The 22,039-nt window shown below is 36.6% G+C and overlaps 1 protein-coding gene across 2 annotated transcripts in view; it reads right to left on the bottom strand.

Annotated features, from left to right (window-relative positions):
• Positions 1-22,039, bottom strand: part of PCCA (propionyl-CoA carboxylase subunit alpha) — a 456,600-nt gene that overhangs the window by 281,663 nt on the left and 152,898 nt on the right. For both annotated transcript variants that reach the window (XM_023218016.2, XM_023218015.2), the window contains exon 9: positions 3,867-3,945. In XM_023218016.2, the coding sequence (XP_023073784.1) occupies positions 3,867-3,945 (79 nt within the window). The remainder of the gene's footprint in view (positions 1-3,866; positions 3,946-22,039) is intronic.

The following is a 22,039-nucleotide window of genomic DNA, read 5'->3' on the forward strand; positions in this document are numbered from 1 at the left end:
CCTGGCCAACATGATGAAACCCCGTCTGTACTAAAAATACACAAATTAGCTGGGTGTGGTGGTCCATGCCTATAGTCCCAGCTACTCAGGAGACCAAAGCAGGAGAATGGCCTGAACCTGGGACGCAGAGGCTACAGTGGGCAGAGATTATGTCACTGCACTCCAGCCTGGTGAGAGTGAGACTCCATCTTTAAAAAAAAAAAAAAAAAGGAAAAAGAAAAAAAAAACAAACTTGCTTGCCTAAAAGTAATTGAACACATATTGCCTTCTATCCATTGATAAACTCAGCATATAAAATTTAATTCCTTTACATTTAATAGTTTCTTAATCTGAAGATTAAATACCTATATTTAATGTACAACATTAAAACCAATTCTTCTAATCCCCTAAGTGGCAAATGGTACATCTAGTATTATTAGAAATAACTCTCCAATTTGCTTATTTTTGTGCTTTAATTCCTTTTACATTTAACAAAGTTTCTTAATCTGAAGATTAAATGTCTGCATTTAATGTACAATACTGAAACCAAATTCTTCCAGTCCTTTAAGCTGCAAATGGTCCATCTACTAATATAAGAAACAACTATCTGATTTGCTAGTTTTGTGTTTTCTTTAATAATGTCAGCTCTACTGCTCTATTTGTTTTGTTAGTCTGACTGTTCTTCCTTTTTTTTTTTAAAGCATGGTTTTTCATCTCAAGAGCTGCTTCTACTTTTGGCGATGAGAGACTACAAATAGAAAAATTTAATGATAATCTTCGTCATATAGTAATCCAGGTTGGTACATTTAAGATGAGTTTTAATTATTACAACTTTAAAATAATATCATTTAATCCTACACTCCACCTAGTAATATTGGAACTAATTTGCAGCCAGGCACCGTGGCCCACACCTGTAATCCAAACACTCTGGGAGGCTGAGGTGGGTGGATTACCTGAGCTCAGGAGTTCGAGACCAGCCTGGGCAACATGGTGAAACCCTGTCTCTATTAAAATACAAAAAATTAGCCAGGAGTGGCAGCGTGCACCTGTAGTCCCAGCTATTTGGGAGGCTGAGGCAGAAGAATCACTTGAACCCAAAAGGCAGAGGTTGCAGTGAGCTGAGATCGCACCACTGCACTCCAGCCTGGGCAACAGAGGGAGACTCCGTTAAAAAAAAAAAAAAAAAAAAAAAAAGCGCGCGCGCACACACACACACACACACAACTAATTTGCTTGTTTTTGTACAACACTGCAGGTAAAACCAACTATAAGAAATATTTCAAAACATTGCAAAAAACTCTTATTTCTCAGAGGTCTCAGAGGAAAGGTATCAGTCCTCCATTACATCATTGATTTAGGGGAATAAAGTTTAGATCTCAGGAGGCTGCAAACTTCAAAGAAACTGGAAGCAAAATTAATTAGTTTTCAATACCATACAATCAACTTTTTATCAGATTGGATATAACAACAGAAAGAAAAAATAAAGCACTTTACAGTTTGCCTCCACCATAATGATTGAGAGCTTTCATTTTGCATTTAAACCCACAACACCACAAGTAAAAAGTCAAAGTCACCAAAATAAAATAAGCAGCAAGTTTGAAAGCATTGCCAACAACATATTTTAGAACTAATAGGAAACTCTATTATGAATATCATTTGTGACATTCAATTATACATTCATTCAATAAGTATTTACTGCACTTTGTGCCTGAATATATTTTATTTGCTAGGAATACAAAAATAAAAGAGAAATTGCACTCACAATGCCAAAAGTCTTAGTGGGGATATTCAAAAATATAGACACAATTTCTCAATCATGCGATACGCTTCATTTAAACTTGAACAGGGAAAAGAAATTCAGAGACTACTATGAAAATATCTAAGTGAACCTTCAACAACCTTCATAATTCGCACCCAAATTTACTATATAATAATTACAGGTTGGGCGTGGTGGTGCATGCCTGTAATCCCAGCACTTTGGGAGGCCGAGGCGGGCAGATCACGAGGTCAAGAGATCGAGACCATTCTGACCAACACGGTAAAACCCTATCTCTGTTAAAAATATAAAAATTAGCTGGGTGTGGTGGCGTACACCTGTAGTCCCAGCTACTCAGGAGACTGAGGCAGGAGAATCACTTGAACCCAGGGGGTGGAGATGGCAGTGAGCCAAGATCGCGCCACTTCACTCCAGCCTGGGTGACAGAGTGAGACTCTGTCTCCAAAAAAAAAAAAAAATTCCATTTTTTTTTTAAATCTTTCAGATGTCCTACAGATTCTAAGACAAGTCATAGATGCTACTTCCCCCCGCCAAAAAAACATAGGAAAGATGTTGCAAGAAAAAGACAGCCCGTCGGATAAAGGAATATAGCAATTAAGCACTAAATTTTCCTTTGTACCTGAAAAATAAAATCTTTGTGGATTATGTAAAAACCAATTACTTCCTCAGAGGGAGAGAGGAAAAGAAGGGGTAGATAAGTTGTGGCATGGTGTTCATGGTTAGTGGCTCCAAAAGACAAGCATAGGCATGTTTGCAGTACTATTCTTTCCCTTTTCAGGTGGTTTTGACTTTCCAAAATAAATAAGGGATATAGAGCCACTTTTTAAAATGAGGAGCTTGTACTATTAAATCTAATAGTCATGCCTGTGTGGATCTCAACAAGTTTTCTGAGATGGTTTATTTATCAAGTTGAAGAGAGTAGTATTTTAAGTAGAAAATTATTCATGTATTTTTATTAATTTTATAAACATATTTTGAATCAATGTGCTATTTACTTGCCAGGAAAGAGCTAAATTATTTACACAATGATGCCTAATATATGAATGGATATGGTGATTTATCAAAATATTAAGCTCTTAAATTAAAATTTATAAATCAACAGCAGCACAGCAAACTTTACTTCTAAGAAACTATAAAGAGTAATCTGCACCATAAAAGAGTAAATTACTAACAGTAGCCCTGGGGAAATGACTGATAAGAAACCTGAGATCCTAAGATGAATAATGAAAAATAAGTGCTAAGCATTCAGTGAAATTGCTATGTAAGTACTGTGCAAAATAGAAAAACAATGAGAAAAAAATTTGAAGTCCACAAAATACACATTTCTTGCAAAACCATTGTGTTCGACTTCTTTAAGATACCATTCTTTCCCACAAAATGGGCTGTGGCAGATTGTCTTTTCCAAAGATGGCCACAACAGTATCTCCCATTCCACGTGCTTTTCTAAGAATCTCGCCCACTCTCTCATGAAGATGTGGAGACTCAGTCCCCTCCCCTTGAATGTGAGTAGAAGCTGTGTTCACTGGAGGGAAACCTGTGTAACTTCTGAGACTGGGTCATAAAAAGTATTCTAAATTACAGTAAGAGTGCATTCCATATAAAGGACACAGTAATTTCAAACTCAAGGAAAAAGAATATATTTCACACTCTAAAATTATCAAGGTAATTCACTACTTTTATGCACTACCAAAGGAAAGCAAGTACATACTGAGGTAATACATTAAGTCTCAATGAAATTATAACTGCTTTTAAATATAGTTGGTTTAAATCTTTAGATGACATTTAGAATTATATAGCCAAATCTTAGTCATTTCTGCCCAGAAAACAGAATCATGACTGCAATTTTTAAAAATATACTGTAAAAACAAAAAGAAAATCCTTTGTTAATGTTTAAAATAGTAAAACCCTTTCTATAATAAGATAATCATCATCAAAATATAAATAAGGAAGGTTTCCACATAATTTCAATCTTTTTCCCATTCAAAAGTGTAAAAATTCGATGGTTACTATAATTATTCCATTATGCTTTTGGTATCTGTTTACCTGCCAGTCTAATAAAACTCTAGTAACTGCAATTTTCATCAAAAGTCTATTTTGGACAGCCTCTCACCTGGTCTCTTCATCATCCCAAGCGATGCGCATGCCTTTCCCACCACCACCTGCTGAGGCCTTGATCATGACGGGGTAGCCTAACAGCAGGGAAGAATGAGACAGAAGTTCAGACTTTGATCACAGGGATGTATGAACATGACAACTGACCACATGTTCAATAACGCAGAAGACAATAATTAATTTATTTAAAAGTTCCTTTCTTTAGAGTCAGGAAAATAATACCAATGTAATAATGTATTTAAAAAATGAGAGTGTGACCACTATGAAAGAAAAAAGGGTACTTGTACCAATAAACATAACATTTTCCCCAGTAATAAAAGCTAAGAAAACATACATAAATTAACAGTGGAGTCCAAAAACAGAAGTACAGTATTAAGTAACCAAAGATATAAGAAGCAACTTATATAGCACCAAGAAACATGTCCAAAACTGAGGTTTGCATGCATAACAAACTAAATTCCCTTTTTTCAAAAATGGCGATTTTCAAGTACTTAAGGTATTTTCATCTGAAGAGCCACAGAGAACCCCTACAGCTTTTATCAGCAAGAACTGACATGATGGTGCTGGGGAAAATCCAAACATGGCTATGATACTACGGGCTGGAGCAGAAGCTCCACGGCTCACTGGTATCAGTGGAGAAGCTGTTCCACTGTTCCACACATTCAACAGGGTGCTATGAAAACACAAAGTAAGGCCAAAACAAAGGACACTTCCAGCTAAAGTTTTAAACTCATAAAATTGTCATCAGTTACATGATTAAGTATTTAGTTATTATACAGTAAAATTTTTGACAGCAAGAGTCATTTATAACGATTTATCAAGAAAAGTGTAAAAGTCCCCTTTAGATGTTTTCTAAAAACAAGGTAGAGATACTCCTTTGTTTGGGACCATTTGTTTATGATCTTTTCTAAAGAAAAAAGAGCTCAGTGAGCCCTTATAGGATCCTTCCTGGCCTGTGATGCTCTAACGGCACTCATCTCAAGCTATAGGATCCTAAGAGGCAAAGGGAAGCGAAAGCCAAATGTCACAGACGTTTGGAACCCCAAATCACAAAACATCACTCTTAACTTCAACTTAGTTAAAATGGCACCTGCTTCCTAAGTGTTTTATAATTAATTCAATTTAAAATTTTTATATGTTCATGATGTTTATATGGGCTGATATTTTTGAAACAATGCTCAGAGCACTGAGAAGAAAGATAATATGCTCTTACATTGGGAGCCTTCAAATCCAGGAAGAGAGAGGCAAAGGACCCAAATAATTCTATCACTGGCTATTCAAAACAGAAAGGATCATAGAGAGTAGACAGAAAATAATTAAGAAAAGTGTATTATCAGAAGTGTCATCTAGGCTGGGCACAGTGGCTCACGTCTGTAATCCCAGCACTTTGAGAGGTTGAGGCGGGCGAAGTTAGCCCAGCACTTTGAGAGGCTGAGGCGGGCGAATCACAAGGTCAGGAGATTAAGACAATCCTGGCTAACACGGTGAAAGCCCATCTCTACTAAAAATACAAAACTTAGCTGGGTGTGCTGGTGGGCGTCTATAGTCCCAGTTACTCAGGAGGCTGAGGCAGGAGAATCGCTCGAACCTGGGAGGCAGAGATTGCAGTGAGCCAAGATTGCGCCATTGCACTCCAGCCTGGCGACAGAGCGAGACTCCATTTCCAAAAAAACAAACAAACAAAGGGCTATTTAAATGATGCTATGAAGAACAAGCAGGACTTGAACATTTCAGGCAGGAGTAGTGGGGAAAACAGAGGTGGAGATTATAGGACAAGTTTAAGGTTTAAGGAATGAATAAAACAACTCAGTTGAAGTACAGAGTTATCTGCAGGATGGTAGGGGAAAACAAAATAGAAAACATACATGGGTACAAAGTATGGAAGATTGTGCATGCTTTGATTCTTGATTCTGCACGAGATTATGCATGAGTTTTAATCCTGCATGAGAGTGGCAAGAATGGTATTTGTCTCATTCACAATAATAAGCATAAAATAATCAGAACGAAATCAGTAGAGAAGAATTAGCCTGTTTTAGGGGAGTGAAAAGGCCCAACCTAAAAATTTGAAACTGGTATACCTGTAAAATTCTGTTTATAACAACTTAATAGATCCTTACCTCCATCCTTTCAAAACAATATTTTATCAATGCATCATCACAAACCATTTATCCATGTAACAGGAAACCACTAGAGCTTAGAGACAGCCCACATCCCCACTACATTCAGTTCCCTCTGAGGATGAGGAAATTTGCAGTTTTTCTGGTTCCAGATACTAATCTCATTTTAGTCATTTACTGTGGACCCTGGACTACACAGTAATCTGTGAATTTTGATTTGTGAATTTGTGAAGACCTCCCCAGCCATATGGAACTGTGAGCCCATTAAACCTCTTTTTCTTTATACACTACCCAGTCTCAGGTATGTATCAGCAGTGTGAGAACAGACTAATACACCTCCTTAAAAGGGGGTGAATGTCCTAGTAGAAGAGATTGCTTTAAAAAAAACAAACATCAGGCCCTAGTGCTCTTCTCAAGTTTTTCCTCACCTTCCAGGTCCTCTCATTGAATGCTTACTGCTACGACCTTATCCCACCCCAGACACAGACGTGACTCCCCTACTGACACTACACCTCCAACTCAGAGAGAGTCTCCACTCCTCATTCCCTTCTGCACAATAAAAGAGGCACTAACACTTCCGAAAAGAAATTTACTAAGTACTATATGAGAAAATACATGAAGAAAATACAGAAACTTAGGATAACAAAGTACTACAAAGTTGCCATTCCTACTTTTCTGGACTCAACGTTTAAGTGCAGGACAAGACATCTTCTCTGGGTCCCTCACCTCCCAGCTACCTGTGCATCTTACTTTCTACCACAAAGCAAGCGGTCTTCTTTCTAACTCTACTATCAAATTTGTATTCATCAGCTTAAAAAATGTTTACTGAATATACACTATAAGCCTTATCTGGCTCTCTGCAGGCTACGAAGACCAGCAATTCAGAAAACTCCCTGCTATCTAGCAGACAATGATATACAAACACACATGCATCTAAATATACGTGTGACTCAGATGGAGTGGCTCACACCTCTAATTCCGGCTACTTGGGAGGCTGAGCTGGAGGGACCGCTTGGGTCCAGGAGGTCAAGGCTGCAGTCTTTATTTATGTATCTACATATATTAATATAAATAATAAGTGCATGTATGTCTTATATACAATGTAAGATAGTGATGACTGCTATAATCAAACAACACGGAGGGAATAAATGTAACTGAGTGATAGGGTTACTGCTCTTTGAAAACGCTTCTCTGAGAAAACTGGTATTTAAACTGAGAACCTAATGACGAGATAGAGAGAGCACTCTGAAAATTAATGAGGGGGGATGAGTCCAGACAGAAGGAACAAGTTGGAAGGTGTGATACAGGAAAGGGAAGTACCTAATACAGCATTTTAAAAGATCACTTTGGCTGCTGTGCAATGAATGAATTATGAAACAGCAAAGGTAGAAACAAGGAGCTGATGAGGAAGCCTTTGCAGCAGTCCAGCTAGCAACAGAGATAGAGGGAAAGACAAAGACTAAAGTTAGCGACAGTTTGGATGTGGAAGATAAGGGGATGAATCAAGGAAGATTCTAGGCGCTTAGGAGATCCTCCATTTAGTTATGGATTCCAGGTTAAAAAGAATTATCTTTTTTGATCAACTGATAATGAATGTCATGTTTACCTACTCAAGACATGACAAATAACCTCACTTTTCAAGCAAAATCCATGCCACTCATGATAGCACAACCTGGTAACTTAAAAGCTGATAAAGTGACGCCCTATTGATGCAACAGTGGCAAGCTGTATAATAAAGAATCTTATGTGGTTTTCTCGCCTACAATTTCTTGAATTAAAATTTCATAGAATATACTTATGGGAAAGGAAAAATAAAAAGAAGGGAAAAGAAAAGTATTTCTTAGGAAATGTCTTGTTCCTAATATAGCAGTACTAATCAAAAATCTCTCATGGATCAAAGAGAAGATGTGATGGGGAGTGGGGGTCTTCTTTAAAACCAATCGCAAAACACCTATAATTAACGGCAAGGCCTTTGTTTCCTCAAAGAAAGGTCCAAGGTAAAAAGAAAACAAAAGATATTTCAGGAAGTAGAAGAGTCCTCTAGATGGATAGAATAGGTCCTGATAAGGGTTATAGGACCTCAGAAGAGAAAAGACCCCCCCACTTCAAGAAGGAACTTGGACAGAAAGGAAAGAAACCCCCGGATGAAAGCTGCATATGAGAATTACATAGAAATCAAATAGTACGCGTTGCTTTGTTTCGTTTCTTTATGCTCCTCTAATGTAAACTAGTTCACTTGCCTTTGGGATCCCCTCAGTCTCCCTGGAAGGGAAGGTGTGGGTTTGTGTTTGTTGTTTTGTGCTGATGGTGGGAGGTGCTCTTCATGACCATGGTATTTGTTAAGAATCCAGGGTGGCTGTTTGATAGAATATTCCACAATTTGAATATACCTGATTATTCACTCATTAAATTCAAGATTTTTAAGAAATCTTAAATACAACATAGTTGATACTGTATCCTTGAGTTCTTCCATCACATCAAAAGTAAAATAAAAAGTCAATTTATCCCAAACTGATAAAGTTTGATTACTTAAGATGGCATCCATTAAATTTCCTCACAGAAAGCTGCCATTTTTTCTTAGCAAATAATCTGACATTGATACTTTGAAACTGTGATGATCCTATATAGAAACAATTTTCACCCACTATTAAAAATGAACATTAATGATTCCTGCTTTAATCAATGTCTACATTGTTCACTGCACGACGATTAAAAAAAACATAAAGACAAAGATCTTTGCCTGTCTTCTTTGTTGTTTCTGCAGTGGCTGAAACTGCCTAAAGAATAACATGCAAAGTAATAGTTACTAAGTAAATGTGTTAGTTAATAATCTGAGCAGCTGTAAGTCATTATTTTTACTACTGTAATCTATTTCACCTATGAACATACTGCAGCATTATGCATTCCACTGTGAATGGACATGCAGACTCTATCCTGTTCTATTTATATAACAATGGTCCTTTGAATATTTTTGTACTTGTTGTCTGGAACTTTGCATATGAGCTTCCTATATCTATGCAAAAGAGTACAACTGCTGGATAGTACGAAACTCTTATAAATTATTTATTTAAAAAGATCAAATCTATTCACTTTTCTTTATCTCAGTGATCATAATACTTAATCGTAATACAAACTACCAGCAGTCCAGGACTCTTACACTGGCCTACTAGCAGAACTCCCTACAGTTGCCCCCATCCAAGTCACACAGCGGTCAGTGAAATTTTCTTAAGGTATATATACTATCGTATCTCTCTCCTGCCTATATCTCTCATGGGTTTACATTATACTACAAAAAAATCATAGATGTATAATGAAATAGAAATTATGAACCAAAGGATAGCAAGTGTGGCGGGTAGAGAGACAGTGTAATATAAAGTTGTCTATTCAGAACACCAGAAAGGGCTATGCTAGACTTGCCCTAAGAAAACTTTTTTAAAGCCTAAAAGGCCTTAACCTAAACAAAATTAATGTTCCTACTAGACTAAACATCAACATCTTTTAAATAAAGGTAACAAAATCCAAACACACAATATAACATTTACGATGTCTAGAATCCAACCAACAATTAAGAGATAGGTGAAGACACAAAACGTGATTCATATCAGAAGGAAAATAGCTGACAGAAATAAACCCAGAAATGCAGACTCTTAAAACAGTTGTTACAAATACCATTATAAGTTACAGCTATTACAAACGAGTAAAGTGATTTAGAGAAAAAAATAAACATGATGAGGAGATAAACAAGAAAAAAACAAAAATTGTGAAATTAAGTTTTTAGATATTAAAATGACTAAAAAGTCCAATATTACATAAAAAGAATTATATACCATGACCAAACGGGATTTAGTCCTGGTATGCAAAGCTGATTCAACATCTAAAAATCAGTTAATGTAATCCACCACATTAACAGGCTAAAGAAGAAAAATCATATGATCATATAAATAGATGTAGAAAACGCATTTAACAAAAATCAACAATCACTGAGTTCAGCAAACTAGGAATAAAGAGAAATTTCTTGTACTTGATAAAGAATATACACAAAAAGCCTAAAGCTAACATCACACTTAATGACAAGAAACTGGATGCTTTCTCCAAAAATCAGGAACAATACAAGAATGTCCCCTCTGACAACTCTTATTCAACATCTGACCGCAGATTCTAGCTTATGAAGTACGTCAACAAAAGGAAATAAAGAGTAAACAGACCGGGAAGGAATAAATAGAACTGTCTTCACCAGTGGATAACATGACTATCTATGACGGAATTCCAAACAAATCAGCAACAACAACAAAATTCTTGGAACTAATAAGCAATTATAGTAAGGTTACAGAATACAAATTAATATACAAAAGATGATCACATTCCTATATACCAGCAGTGAACAACTGGAATCTGAAATTAAAACAATGCCATTTATATTAGCACTAAAGAAACAAAATAGGCATGAATCTTAAAATATGTAGTGTATCTATGAGGAAAACTACAAAACTCTGATGGAAGAAATGGACGAAAATCTAAATGTACAGATAATCAATGTACATGGATAGGAAGATTGAGTATTGTTAAGATATCAATCCTCCTCAATATGATCTATAGGTTGAACACAATTAAAATCAAAGTCCTAGCAAGTTATTTCCTAGATATCAACAAACTGATTCTAAAGTTTATATGGAAAGGAAAAGACTCAGAATAGGCATCACAATATTGAAGAAAAAGAACAAATTCAAAACACTAACACTACCCAACTTCAAGACTTACTATAAAGCTACAGACACCAAGACAGTATGGTATTGTCTAAAACAGACAAATTACTCAAGAGCCCAGAAATAGACCCACACAAATACAGTCAACTGAACTATGGCAAAGAAGCAATGGCAATTAAAAGGAGATAGTCTTTCCAAACAAAGGGTACTGGAATAACTGGATATTCATTATGCAAGAAAATTAATCTTGCCACAATCCTTATACCTTTCACAAAAATTAACTCAAAATGGATCTCAGACCTAAATATACATTGCAGAACTACAAAATTTCTAGAGAAAAATAGAAGAAAATCTAGGTGACTTTGGTTTAGCAACAAGTTTTTACATATAACACCAAAAGCACAAACCATTAAAAACTGACACATTTAGCTTCATTAAAATAAAAGCTTCTGCAGTCCAAATAACATTCTTAAAAGAATAAAGACAGGGTCAGGTGTGGTGGCTGATGCCTGTAATCCTAGCACTTTGGGAGGCTGAGGCAGGCAGATCACCTGAGGTCAGGAGTTCGAGACCAGTCTGGCCAACATGGCAAAACCCTGTCTCTACTGCAGTAAAGTACAAAAAAAAAAAAAAAAATCAGACGTGTGTGGTGGCAGGTGCCTATAATCCCAGCTACTCAGGAGGGTGAGGCAGGAGGATCACTTGAACCCGGGAGGTGGAGGTTGCAGTGAGTAGAGTTCACGCCACTACACTCCAGCCTGCACAACAAGAGTGAGACTCCATCTCAAAAAAAAAGAATAAAGACATAAGTTCTAAACTGGGAGAAAATATTTACAAAACCCATACCTAAGAAAGAACTTGTATCCAAAATACACAGAGCTCTTAAAACTCAACAATAAGAAAACAAACAACCCAACTGAAAAACGAACAAAAGATTTGAACAGACATCTCAATAAAAAAGAAACATAGATGGCAAATAATAGTATGAAAAGATGCTCAATATTATATGTCATGAGGGAATTGCAAACTGAAACTATGATATACTACTATGCACCTATTAGAATGGCTAAAATCCAAAACACTGACAACACTAAACGTTGCCAAAGATGAAGGATACCTGAAGGAATGTCTCCAAGTTGAAATTTCTATAGCAAACACTGAAACAACAGAAATAGAGTATAAAATTTCCAACATAGTGGAGGGGGGAATGGGAAGGGGAAATAAAATAAGAACAAAAGACTTTTTTTTAAGTCATCATCAAAAAGAAGCCAAGAAAGAAAACAGAACCCCCCCAAAAAGTAGAATACATAAATAAATCAAAACATAATTTTAAATACAATAAATATGAATGGACTAAACTCTCCAGCTAAAAGACAAGCTCCAGCAGGCTGAATAGAAAAACAATAAAATAAAAATCCAGTCCAAATTTAGATGGGCACTTATAAAAGACACACCTAAAACAATAGTTCACTGGCAGACGAAAAAGATAAAGAATGATACAAGGGGCCAGGCGCAGTGGCTCAAGCCTGTGATCCTGGCACTTTGGGAGGCCGAGACAGGCGGATCACGAGGTCGGGAGATGGAGATCATCCTGGCTAACATGGTAAAACCCCGTCTCTACTAAAAAATACAAAAAACTAGCTGGGCGCGGTGGCGGGCGCCTGTAGTCCCAGCTACTCAGGAGGCTGAGGCAGGAGAATGGCATAAACCTGGGAGGCAGAGCTTGCAGTGAGCTGAGATCCGGCCACCACACTCCAGCCTGGGCGACAAAGCGAGACTCCGTCTCAAAAAAAAAAAAGAAAAAAAAAAAAAAGAATGATACAAGGATACAAGGATAAAACAAAAATAAGTTTACGATATTACACGATACACTGTAATATACCTATTATCTAAACAGGGACAAAACCTAACAAGCAATGAAAAATTGGAAAATCCACTTTTTCAAATATAGGTCCATCAAATATCCAAAAACGTCCTAAAGAGCCTGGATATGGTGACTCATGCCTGTAATCCCAGCACTTTGGGAGGCTGAGGCGGGTGGATTACTTAAGGTTAGGAGTTTGAGACCTGGCCAAACATGGTGAAACCTCATCTCTACTAAAAATACAAAAAAATTAGCCAGGTGTGGTGGCAGGCAACTGTAGTCATAGCTGCTCAGGAGGCTGAGGCAGGAGAATTGCTTGAACCCAGGAGGAAGAGGTTGCAGTGAGCTGAGATCGTGCCAATGCACTCCAGCCTAGGTGACAGAGCGAGACTTTGTCTCCAAAAAAAAAAAAAAAAAGGCCGGGTGTGGTGGCTCACGCTTATAACCCTGGCACTTTGGGAGGCAGAGGCGGGTGGATGATGGGGTCAGGAGATCAAGACCATCCTGGCTAACATGGTGAAACCCTGTCACTATTGAAAATGCAAAAAATTAGCTGGGCATGGTGGCAGGCGCCTGTAGTCCCAGCTACTTGGGAGGCTAGGGCAACAGAATGGTGTGAACCCGGGAGGCAGAGCTTGCAGTGAGCCCAGATCGTGCCACTGCACTCCAGCCTGGGCGACAGAGCAAAACTCTGTCTCAAAAAAAAAAAAAACCACTCAGGCCGGGCGCAGTGGCTTATGCTTGTAATCTCAGCACTTTGCAAGGCCGAGGTGGGCGGATCACCTGAGGTCAGGAGTTCAAGACCAACCTGGCCAACATGGTGAAACCTCATCTCTACTAAACTACAAAAATTGGCTGGGCATGGTGGTGGGTGCCTATAATCCCAGCTACTCAGGAGGCTGAGACAGGAGAATCACTTGAACCCAGGAGGCAGAGGTTGCAGTGAGCCAAGATTGCACCATTGCACTCTAGCCTGGGTGACAGAGTGAGACTCCGTTGTCTTTAAAAAAAAAAGAAAAAAGAAAAAGAAAAAACCTCACTAGAAGTTCTGAATATCCTAATAGGCAGGTTTGACCTCTTGAGTTATCTATAAGACATTGCATAAAAGAATTTGAGAATACACATTTTTTCAGGAACATACAGAATATGTATTCAGAGTGATTTATTCCTTGGCCATAAAGCAATTTGCATCGATTCTGAAACATTTTTAAATGAAAAAGATGATACTCTCTGACCACAAAGCAATTAAGTTAGAAATCAATAATAATACAAAAAACTAATTTATTTTCAGTTATTTAGAAATATATCACTAGGCTTGGCATGGTGGCTCACACTTGTAATTCTAGTACTTTGGGAGGCCAAAGCAGGAGGATCAGTAGAGCCCAGGAATTCGGGACCAGCCTGGGCAACATGGCAAAACCCTGTCTCTACAAAAAATACAAAAACAACAACAACAAAAAAAATTAGCCAGGAGTGGTGGCTTGTGCCTGTAGTCCCAGCGACTCCAGTGGCTGAAGGGGGAGGATCACTTGAGCCTAGGAGGTCAAGGCTACAGTAAGCCATGATCACACCACTGCACTCCAGCCTGAATGACAGAGCAAGACTCTATCTCAAAAAATTAGAGAATTAAAATACATCACCAAATAACATATGAGTCAAAATCGTAGCAGAAATCTGAAAATACTTAGAAATGAACAATCATGAAAAATACATGTCAAAGTTATTAAGTACAGTTCTCTGTCCAGATCCCTAGCTTAGGACATTGCCCCAACTGTGGAAGTATTGTCAACCAACAGCTGATCTGTCCTCAGCTTTCTGCCTAAGGTCATGCCCCTTCCTAGGGGCAGCCCACACCCACTAGTTAGTTGATACAGGTGTATAATGGCTGAATCCTCTTGCCTGAACTTGGAACAACTATGAAAGGCCAATAAATATTCACAGCTCTCTAAATTATTAGCTGATGCCTTTGTTGAGAGAGAATCAATTCAACTTTTCCCTTGGCTCAGTTTCCTTCATTCCCCCTCAGGTACTGGTCCCAAAAGTATTTCCCCCAATAAGCTTCCAAAGTCTACCTCCAAGGGATTGCAAGCTATGATAAGAAGAGTACATTTGGAAAGCCTATTACAGTGATGTAGGCAAGGGATGACACTACCTTAAACAAAGAGAATAGCACCAGAAATGCACAGAAGTAGATAAATTCAAGAAATATTTAGGAGATGATGGTGATAATCTGCAAATTTCAAAATCACACAATGAGATATAATAGTAAACACCTCGTCATGAAGAATATCTGATTGATGATTATCGAAATTGAGGCTTTTCTATGTGATCTATGACATTGCAGATAGTGGAAACTCCATCAGCCTTAGCCACTGAATAAGGACAGCACAGAACCACAGGCCTCCTTCCCACCCTACAACCTGACGGATGAGAAATGAACATAAAGAATGAAGAAAAACTAAATCTGTGTTGTTTAGAGTCACAGGGCAGGGGCAATGAAAACGTGGTATAGTCAAGCTCTGGTGAACTAATGACAACTCTGCAAACTCTGATTAAATTAGCATATTACTACAGTTTTCCAAGGAATCCAGTTCAGAATCTACTGGGAAATTTAGCTGCCATGCACCACGTGTTGACTACACTGAAAAATTCCTGCTGTAGATACAAACAAGAAGACAGTTTAAGCTCAAGCAAATTGGGGAAATACACTCTACTATCAATTCATTACTCATTTCTCATTTGATCACAATTTTCCACTGATTTTATTGCTATCTTTAAGCCACAAAATAGTTACATTTAGTTTCATCATTATCAATTTAGTTTTGGAGTATCATTCGAGTTGGCACACCTCAGACTGAGGTAATGCACATTCGTGTCAATACTATTTGGGGTCTGTAATTATCCAGTAACTAGTAAACATATATATGTTGGAGTCTATGATTTATCCACATCTCTACTATTACTGCACACACACACACACACACACACACACACACACAGTCTTTCCTCAGTTTGTCATACACATATATACAAATAACTAGATAAACATATTTAAATAAGACTGAATCAATATTCAGTACCTATAAAGATATAATCAAGATGTATTATACACTAAACAAACTAATACGTGACACTACTTTATGACACTATTTCTTTGGCAGATAAAAGCAAAACTGATTTTGCCTGCCTATTATTTCTCTCTACTTAGGCAAATAAAAATACTAGATCCCTAACTCTGCTCCAGGGATCGGAAGTCAGTGCATTTCAGTGCACAGATTACAGCAAAACGCTTCACACACACGAAGTTTCCAAACAAAAAAAGCAATTTGTTTTCACATTACAATGTGTTTCCACATTACTGCCTGAATGTTATGCACAGCCTTTTCCAAGAGAGTAACAGAAAAAGGAAAAAAACAGTATACATGAACGACTAACAATAAAACAAGAGAAAGAAGATGAAGGACTGAGAGAAATAAAAAGAGGCAGAAACAGCAAATTTAACAGTAAAAGACAGAAAAAGAACTTGTAAAATGACGCTTAAACCCAAATGTGCATGTTGGAATAATAAAAGAAAATATAAGCACACCCTGGAAAAGAAAGAAGAAAAAAAGCCACAGAACACACGTTCCTCTCTCCCAGGGAATATCATTCTAATCCCAAATGACCACATCACTTCAACAATAGGAAAACAGTAAAATAAACATCTCAGTATTTAATGGATTTCACAAAGATTACTTTAATGCCATTTTCTTTAATATAACTTTTCCTTAGGCGTTTGTTATTCAATCTCCTTAAATATTAAATGTCTTCTCTGGAAGACCAAATTGGCAAATAAATTAACAAGATGTAAGATTGTGAAGAAGGTATAAATTGTAATTTTTTTGCAAAGGTTTCTTCCATATAACCTTAACTCCAGAGTCATATATAACATGTGAAAATTTTTCTAAGCTGCATGAAATAGACAAAATAAAAAGATTTCCGACTTAGCCACATATTTTATCCCTCTTAAGTATGAACTATTGGTTGTATATAAGCAACACAAGCAAATTTTTAAAAAAATGTTACATTATGCCAAATGGAAGATGAGAAGAACAGGCAAAGGCAAACAGCCAGGGTGGAAAAGAAGGGACTACCATAGCCCCCACACACTAAGCAGAGACAGAGCAGAGGCCGTTAGAAGACTAACAGTAAAATAAGTCAAACGGCAGAGCCAAACTTTCAAAGAACATAAGATGTCATGGGAACAGGTTAGTGTAAAGGCAATAAGGTTCAGTAAAAGACTTTCATATATTTGAATCTTAGATTCCTATACATCTCTATTAGTCCAACCTAATGAACACAAGGACAGCCTACAAGAATTGATGATTGTAGTCATTAACAAGTATATACTCAATTTATTTGAATAATCCTAGATCATTTTGTTTCAATTATCTATTTGCTGAAAGTTTATAATGTTTTGCTTAATATTCCTTCTTTTCCCCAGGTACTATTATAAAATTGAAGATTAAGGGGGAAAAGGGAGAAAATTATAGTCAAATTCTGGTCTATAAATATTACAAAAGAACTTTAAAATATGTGATTGCTTAATTCATATATATATATATTTCATTTTGATTCATTCACCAAATAACCACTTGCTGAATATATACTCGTAACAAGCATTAAGTAATACAAATACAAAGAAAACTAACTCATGGTCAATTTTACTACAAAATAGTAACCAGTCAGATGCGATGGCTCACACCTGTAATTCCAGCACTTTGGGAGACCAAGGCAGGGGGATTACTTGAGGTCAGGAGATTTAGACTAGTCTGGCCAACATGGTGAAACCTCATATCTATTAAAAATACAAAAATTAGCCAGGCGTGGTGGTCCATGCCTGTAGTCCTAGCTACTGGGGGGCTGAGGCACGTGAATCGCTTGAACCCGGGGAGGCAGAGGTTGCAGTGAGCTGAGATCACGCCACTGCCCTCCAGCCTGGGCAACAGAATGAGACTCTATCTCAAAAAACAACCACAACAATAATGAAAATTTTACTCTAAAGTAGTAATCAAATTAATATAAAGCAATCATTTGCAAAGAAAAATAAAATTTATGTATTGCAGAGAATCCTATACTATTTTAAGAAAAGAGTAATCCATCAATATAAATCAGTACATGTGGGGAAAAATATTTCTACATCAAACTAATTCTTGGGAACATTGTGAGACATAGGCAATCCTTTATGAGCTATTGCTCCTGTTTGTTATTACATTTTCTTTTTCTTTAATTACTTTAACTCAATCATCTCTCCTTTCCTCTTTTAATAGTTACTTGAAAAAATGCGCATTATATTGTTATCGGGTAGAATGGTCATTATATATCCATATGGTCTAATTATTATATAGTGCTGTTCAAGTCCTCTATTCCCTCCCTTACTGATCTCTCTAGATATTGTATCCATTACTTATAGTGTGCTATTAAAGTCTCCAACTATTACTGTAGAATTAGTCTGTTTCTTCCTTCAATTCTGCCAATGTTTATCTTAAGTATTTTAGGAATATATTTTCTGGTGTATATACATTCACAATTGTTAATCAATATAAAATGTCCTTCTTTGTCTCTTATAACAGTTTTGGACTTAAAAGTTTATTTTGTCTGACATTAGTATGCCACCCCAGCTCTCTTTTGGTTATTATTTGCATGGGATATCTTTTTCCATCCTTTCACTTTCAACCTATTTGTGTCTCTGCATCTAAAGTGAGTTTCTTATAGACAGCATATAGTTGGGTCACATTTTTTCAATCCATTCTTCCCTCTGCCACAATAAGATATTACTCTACACACACACTAAGTTGGGAATAGTTTTCCTTATAAAAGAAAGAAAATAACAAGGGTTGGCAAGGATATTAAAAGACTGAAACCCTTATACATTCTTGGTAGAAACGTAAAATGGGACAGCCACCGTGGAAAATAATTTGCTAGTATCTCCAAAAGTTACACATAGAATTACCACATAACCCAGCAATTTCACTTCTAAGACTATACCCAAATTAACTGAAAACAGGTATACAAACAAATACATGGACGGAAATGTTCATAGCAGTATCATTTACAATAGCCAAGAGGTAAAAATAACCCAAATGTCCATCGATAGATGAATAAGTAGATAAGGCCAAGTGCAGTGGCTCATGCCTATAATTCCAGCACTCTGGGAGGCCAATGTGGGTGGATCACTTGAGCCCAGGAATTCAAGATTAGCCCAGGCAACATGGTGAAAACCCATCTTTACAAAAAAATACAAAAATTAATCAGGCATGGTGGCACACGCCTGCAGTCCTAGCTACTCAGGAGGGTAAGGCAGGAGGATTACTAAAGCCCAGGAGATCGAAGCTGCAGTGAGCTGGGATCACACCACTGCACTCCATCCTGGGCAAAAGAGCGAGACCCTGTCTCAAAAAAATAAAAAGTAAACAAAATGTGGCATGTAAATATAACAGAAAATTATCCAACCATAAAAAGGGATAAATGGTAGAACACGGATGAACCTTAAAAACACTATTCTGTGTGAAAGAAACTAGACAAAAAAGTTCATATGTTGTGATTCTATTTATATAAAATATCCCCAGAATAAGTAAATCCATAAAGACACAAAGTAAATTAATGGTTGTCAAGGACTAGATGGAAAGAAAGTAAGAAGTAAATACTAGTAAGTACAGAGTTTCTTTGGGGAGTCATGAAGATGCTCTGAAATTAGATAGTGATTACAGTTACACAACCTTGTAAATACAACAAAAATCACCAAACTGTGCATTTTTAAAGGTTGAATTGTACAGTATTAAAAATTTATCTTTTTCAAAATCTAATCTTTAGTATAAAAATGTGAAATTACCTCCAGGGCCAGGGGGTGGGTGAGAACTGACTTGGAAGGATCATGAGGAAACTCTCCAGGGAAACAGTATGTTCAGCATCTTGGTGGGGTTCCAAGTTACATATATATGCATATGTCAAAATCAATAAATACAGACTTAAGATTTGTTCACATTATATATTGTGTGCAAATTTGGCATCAAAATAACAAAACTGTATACAAATACTGAATTCAATTAATAACACATATGTCGAAGTATTTAGTGGGACATATATTGGTTGTGCAATTTACTCTGAAATGCAACAAAAATAAAATGGATTAGTATATGAACAGATGAGTGGTAAAGCAAATCTAGAAAAAGGTTAATAGTGGGATCTTGGTGTTGGGTATACAGGTATAAATTGTAACAATTCTTTCCAAATGCCATATGACTCAAATTTTTCAAAATAAAATATTTGGGGAAAAGTTAACGAATAAAAAAAATCTGCAAGTCATGAATACTATGCAGAAATTTAGAAAATAGTTACAAGACAGAGAATGACTGGGTGACAGTATTAGAGCATCTTCTCTTGAGACATGATACTTAGGCTAAGATATGAAAGACTGCAAGGAGCTATTTATGTGAAGATATCAGTAAGAGTCTGCTAGGTCCTGCCATCCCCCTTCACCCTGCAAAAGGAAAAAAAAAAAAAAAAAACATTTATCCTAAGGCCCTGAAATTTGCTTTGTTCAAGTAAGCCAATGTGACTGAAGTACGGTAGGCAAAGAAGGAAGTAGTATACAATAAGACTGGAGAGAAAAGCAGGTGTCAAATTATATGGGGATAGTAGTCAGAGTAAAGAATTGTGATTTTTATCTAAGTTCAAAGGAGTCATTACAGAATTTAAAGCAAAAATGGGCTGGGATGAGATGAAATGCGTCTTTGTTGTTTAAAGAGTTTAAATATCTCACTGTCAGCTATGTGAAGTGTTTAAGAAATGAAGTAAAGAAATTATTGCCATAGTCCCTGCAAAAGACAAAAGTAGTATGGAGGACAGTGGTGGTAATGAAGACAGTGTATATAAGATGAACTGACAATACCTATTGATGTATTTACAATAGGATGATGAGGAAAAGAGGCATCCAGGAAAGACTCTGAGTTTTGGCCTGACTGAAAGGGGTGACATTTATTGAGATGTGGAAATTCTGGGAGAAGTAGGTTTGTAGTATGGTAGACTTGAGGATTAAAAAAAAAAAAATGTTTTTGTTTAGATTGGACATGATTTGTGACTGTAAGAAAGACAAGCAAAGGAAAAGAATCTGAATAACCTGGAGGTTATTAAAGGACAGGTTTTAGATTCACAATTTATTTTCCTTTAAAGAATCAATTTTGACTTGATTGTATTAAGGACCTTTGGTCCAGTAAAAGGATCAAACTTCAATGGAAATCAAGCTCACAGATTACTGTTGTCTATCATTGAGGTTAAAGACAAACTGAGGATCAATAGCTCTGTATCTCTCAACTTAGATAGGTCAAAGGAAAAAATCAGGAATAAGAATGAGGGAAACCAGGTAGTCCAAAAAACAAATACATACAAGTAACATATTAAGTCTTAACTGTCTCTCACCTCATCAAGGATAGGAGACTGTCTGCTTCTTTAATTCCACATATAACACACTTAAGTACCTTACAGTATTTTACACTAAGTAGTTGCCCAAATTTTAGCTGCCATCCTGTAATCTCACTAGTTTAGACAAAGTATAATAAAAAATCTGTGGTCTTTGGAGCCAAATAAACCCAAATTTAAACCAGGGTCCACCACTCAACAGTTCTGTGACCTTGAGCAAATTATTTACCTGCCTAATCATTAGTTTCCTTAAATGTAAACGAAAATAATTAAACTCAAGAATTAGCATTAGAAACAACATTTCCAAAATGACTGGCCTAAGGAAGAAATGCTCCATAAACTGGAGCTACCATTACGTAAAAGACACTTAATTCATCAATGCTCAATACAGTGAGCTTCCTACTTTGGCAGCATAGATTCATGGTTCCAGAAGAAAAGCAAAGACATAAGAGAGGAGGAAATCACATAAAACAGGATGAATTTCATTTTCACCACATAACACAGAAAGAATTAAAAGTGAGAACTCTATGAATAGGTATAACACATGGATAATCAACAACTTACAAATGGATAGGTTCAAAGGTTTGATTATAATTCAGTTGTTTAGAACTAGGAATACATTTTCACATGGAATCATAATCATAGTTAAAATGTGATATATCTCAATAAAATCAGTAGTAAAAATCTTACAAAATATCAAACAACACAGAAAGCCAACAGACTTTAATAAAACATAATTTAATTTATTTTAGAAAGTAGCACTTCAAGGAAAAGATTTTATGCAAGGCTTCTGAGGTGATTCAGAAGAGATTTTCAGGGAAATTCCAAAAGCTTTGTAAGAGCTGATGACCCTAGTTCTTTATGGTTTATTTTACCTCAAATTTTATGGTTTCCCTTTCTTTCAGTATAAGCAAAACACCAGTACTCTTATACTTAATAGCCATGATTGCTATCATTTATTTCACAAGTGAGAGACAGCAACTGGGGAAGAATTAGAAGAAAGATAGGAAAGAGGCCAGGTGCGTTGACT

The sequence above is a fragment of the Piliocolobus tephrosceles genome, chromosome X, assembly GCF_002776525.5.
Source record: "Piliocolobus tephrosceles isolate RC106 chromosome X, ASM277652v3, whole genome shotgun sequence".
NCBI classification, from domain to species: domain Eukaryota; kingdom Metazoa; phylum Chordata; class Mammalia; order Primates; family Cercopithecidae; genus Piliocolobus; species Piliocolobus tephrosceles.